The sequence below is a fragment of the Sitodiplosis mosellana genome, unplaced genomic scaffold, assembly GCF_009176505.1.
Source record: "Sitodiplosis mosellana isolate CC-2019 unplaced genomic scaffold, AAFC_SMos_1.0 Smas_scaffold_6170, whole genome shotgun sequence".
NCBI lineage: Eukaryota > Metazoa > Arthropoda > Insecta > Diptera > Cecidomyiidae > Sitodiplosis > Sitodiplosis mosellana.
This window is the reverse complement of record NW_022601411.1, coordinates 296,611-299,517: the sequence shown is the minus strand read 5'-3', so window position 1 is coordinate 299,517 and position 2,907 is coordinate 296,611. Positions and strand designations below refer to the sequence as shown.

At 37.1% G+C, this 2,907-nt stretch overlaps 1 protein-coding gene across 1 annotated transcript in view; it reads left to right on the top strand.

Moving 5' to 3' along the window:
- Positions 1-837, top strand: part of LOC129575910 (zinc finger protein ZFP2-like) — a 4,047-nt gene extending 3,210 nt beyond the window's left edge. The window contains exons 2-3 of the mRNA XM_055460147.1: positions 6-675; positions 827-837. Of these exons, the coding sequence (XP_055316122.1) occupies positions 6-675; positions 827-837 (681 nt within the window). The remainder of the gene's footprint in view (positions 1-5; positions 676-826) is intronic.
- The last annotated feature ends 2,070 nt before the right edge of the window (positions 838-2,907 follow it).

Here is a 2,907-nt window from a genome sequence, read left to right as displayed (position 1 = left end):
AACAGAAAATGAACCCGTTCAAAGGTGTTTCTGGTAGAGGCCGCAAGTGCAAGACAAATTACAAGAAGGTTGAAGTCAAGCAAGAGCCGATGATCAAGGAAGAGCCCAACGACGGTAACGATTTCATGAACATACCACGGCCCCGAGTTGATGGAAGATATCGTGCGAATTACAAAGGGCCGTTCGATTTTGGATATGACTTCGATCAGATTAAAGACGAAATCAAATGCGAAAAAGAAGAGACGGGCAAAGAAAAGGACTCGACACCATGTGAACGATCGAATGACAACACTGTCAATGATGATGACAACGAAGAGCCAATGGGTGACGTAATCGATGTGCAACCACCGCAACCAGTTGGCAATGGAAAGAAACGGGATGGAAGATCCAACAACAAACGAACCATTCCTAAGAAAAAAGCAGCCAAAAAGCAGAAGAATCACAAATGCCATGTGTGCAATCATTTGGGACGTGACAAGTCTAACCTCAAAGTACATTTGCGAATTCACACTGGAGAAAAGCCGTTTCAGTGTGATGTTTGTTCGAAGTCCTTTGCACATAAACAAACCCTGAACCTTCATAAGAAAACGCACGGCCCGAAGCCTCAGTTCCGTTGTTCGAAATGTAATCAACGATTTGAACAAGAATCAGACAAAATCGATCATGAAAGGCTCTGTAATCCCCAGCAATTCGAATGCGACAATTGCGGATATAGAACAATCCAAAAATCAGATTTAAAAAAGCATATTCGGACTCACACTGGAGAAAAACCGTTCGTGTGCCCAGTTTGTTTCAAGTCGTTTGCAACCAACTCTGATCTTTATAGGCATTCTATGACTCACAAAGATGAACTGCCAAATGCATGTTCGAAATGTGGACGACGATTCGCCACTCCAGACGATAAGCAATCACACGAAACGCGCTGCCTACGAAGTCCATTTGCATGTGATCAGTGTCATTACAAAACTGTTCGCAAGGACAATTTGAAGCGGCACATGCAATCAAAACACGGAGCAAAAAAATCGATCGAATGTGAAATTTGCAGCAAACAATTCGTCCAACAGATTCATTTAAATCAGCATTTGTCAACAGCACACAGCGATCGCTTCCCATTCCAATGCTTCAAGTGCCTCGGAGGATTCGCAACCGAAGATGGAAAAGAGGTTCATGGAGATAGCTGTGGCCACCGTCAGTATCAATGCCATTTGTGCAAAGAGCATCGTCGTAACAAACGTCATTTGAAGATTCACATGCGAAAAGATCATACCGGAGAGCGGGTTCAATGCTAAGTGTGTGCAGCAATCTTTACCACAAAAGGTAATGCCAATCAACATATGAAGACAGTTCACCGTTTGAAGAAGATTTAAGTCGCACATCCCACAGATTTAATAAAACGTAGCCGAATTGAAATATTTCATGATTCGTAAAATTGATTGAATTCATAGCTTGATGCATACTCCATGATTACCATCTTAGACTTAAACTACATTTTTGATTCAAATAAAACACAAATAAATTCAAATAGCAACAGAAAAAGAGAAGAGTGTTGACTTTTCGGAGTTTTTTTTCGCAGCAATTTCTTCTTAGCCATCAAGTGAAACAAAAGCTGTTTTTGACAAATGTCTTATATCAACGAAATCCCTTACGTTGCGTTCTGATCAAGTTCGTACGATTTTTGGATAATATCGCAGTTTCATAGCGTTCAAAATTCCACATATCAAAATATTTGGTTTTAGTTGATTTCTAAATATTATTTGTCCATCGGTTTCATTTCTTCAATCATTACACATTACAAGTATTTTCGATCGCAAACAAAAACACGCTCCTTTCATACGGCTCTTTCTCAATGCATTGTTGGTTGGATAATGATACGCGATAGATGAATGAATGGTTCAGACTGGTTCTATGTCATTTCAATTGTTTGTGCAAGCCACAGAATTCTCTCGATTTGTATACTTTATCAGCCTAAATTCGTAATAAAATCCATTCCCAATTCTTTTTTAGCTGAATTGTAGCATTTTCGGGAATATCAACGAATAGCTCAGTTGCTAGTCGGCACACAACGTTATTATCATACGTCAATTAAGCATGCATTTCACTCGCATTCAATCATTCGATGATCCTTTCGATAAACATTCAGTATATTCGGTGCGATTAAAGAAATCTCAGAAAAGTCCAAGATGATTCAAATTAGATTTTAAGACAATAATGCTCAGCGAAATTTATTGCATTCTTCGATCGCGTGGTATAAACAATTGAACATTGGACAATACCAAATCCTAATTTGTTTACATTCCAACAAAAATGTGGCGAATGAGTTTGTTTTGGCAACAGTTTGTTTATATCACTCAGCGAAACCTACCGCGATAAGCGACACTCGCAATAATGGAATTTGTGATGAAATTCCGAATATTTCAAGGTAAATTTATCCATAGTTGGTCAGAAGCAGAATGTTTGGGGAAGGTGACTTTTGGTATTTATTTTTAATGAAATGATCTCCAAAAAATGGGAATGAATTTCTAAAAATAATGAAATGATCTCGGAAAAATAATTGAAAACTGTCACGAATAAAAATGAAATGATAGCGAAAAATAATTAAAAGTGTACTGAAAAAAAAGAAACGGTCTCCAAAAAATAAATGAAAACGATCTCCAGAAAAAATAAAATTATACAGCCGAAAATAATAAATTGTCATCTAGAAAAAATGAAATTATTTGCAAAAATAAACGAATTGGTCTCCAAAAAAAAATAGAATGGTCTTTATTCTCTATAAGAAAATCTTATTTTGGCTACCTTAAAAAATAAACTGGTGTTTAGAAATAAAAAATTGCATCCAAAAAGCTTCTTTTTATCTCTACTAGGCTCGCCCGTGGTCAAAATTTGACCACACAAACAAAAAAATTACTA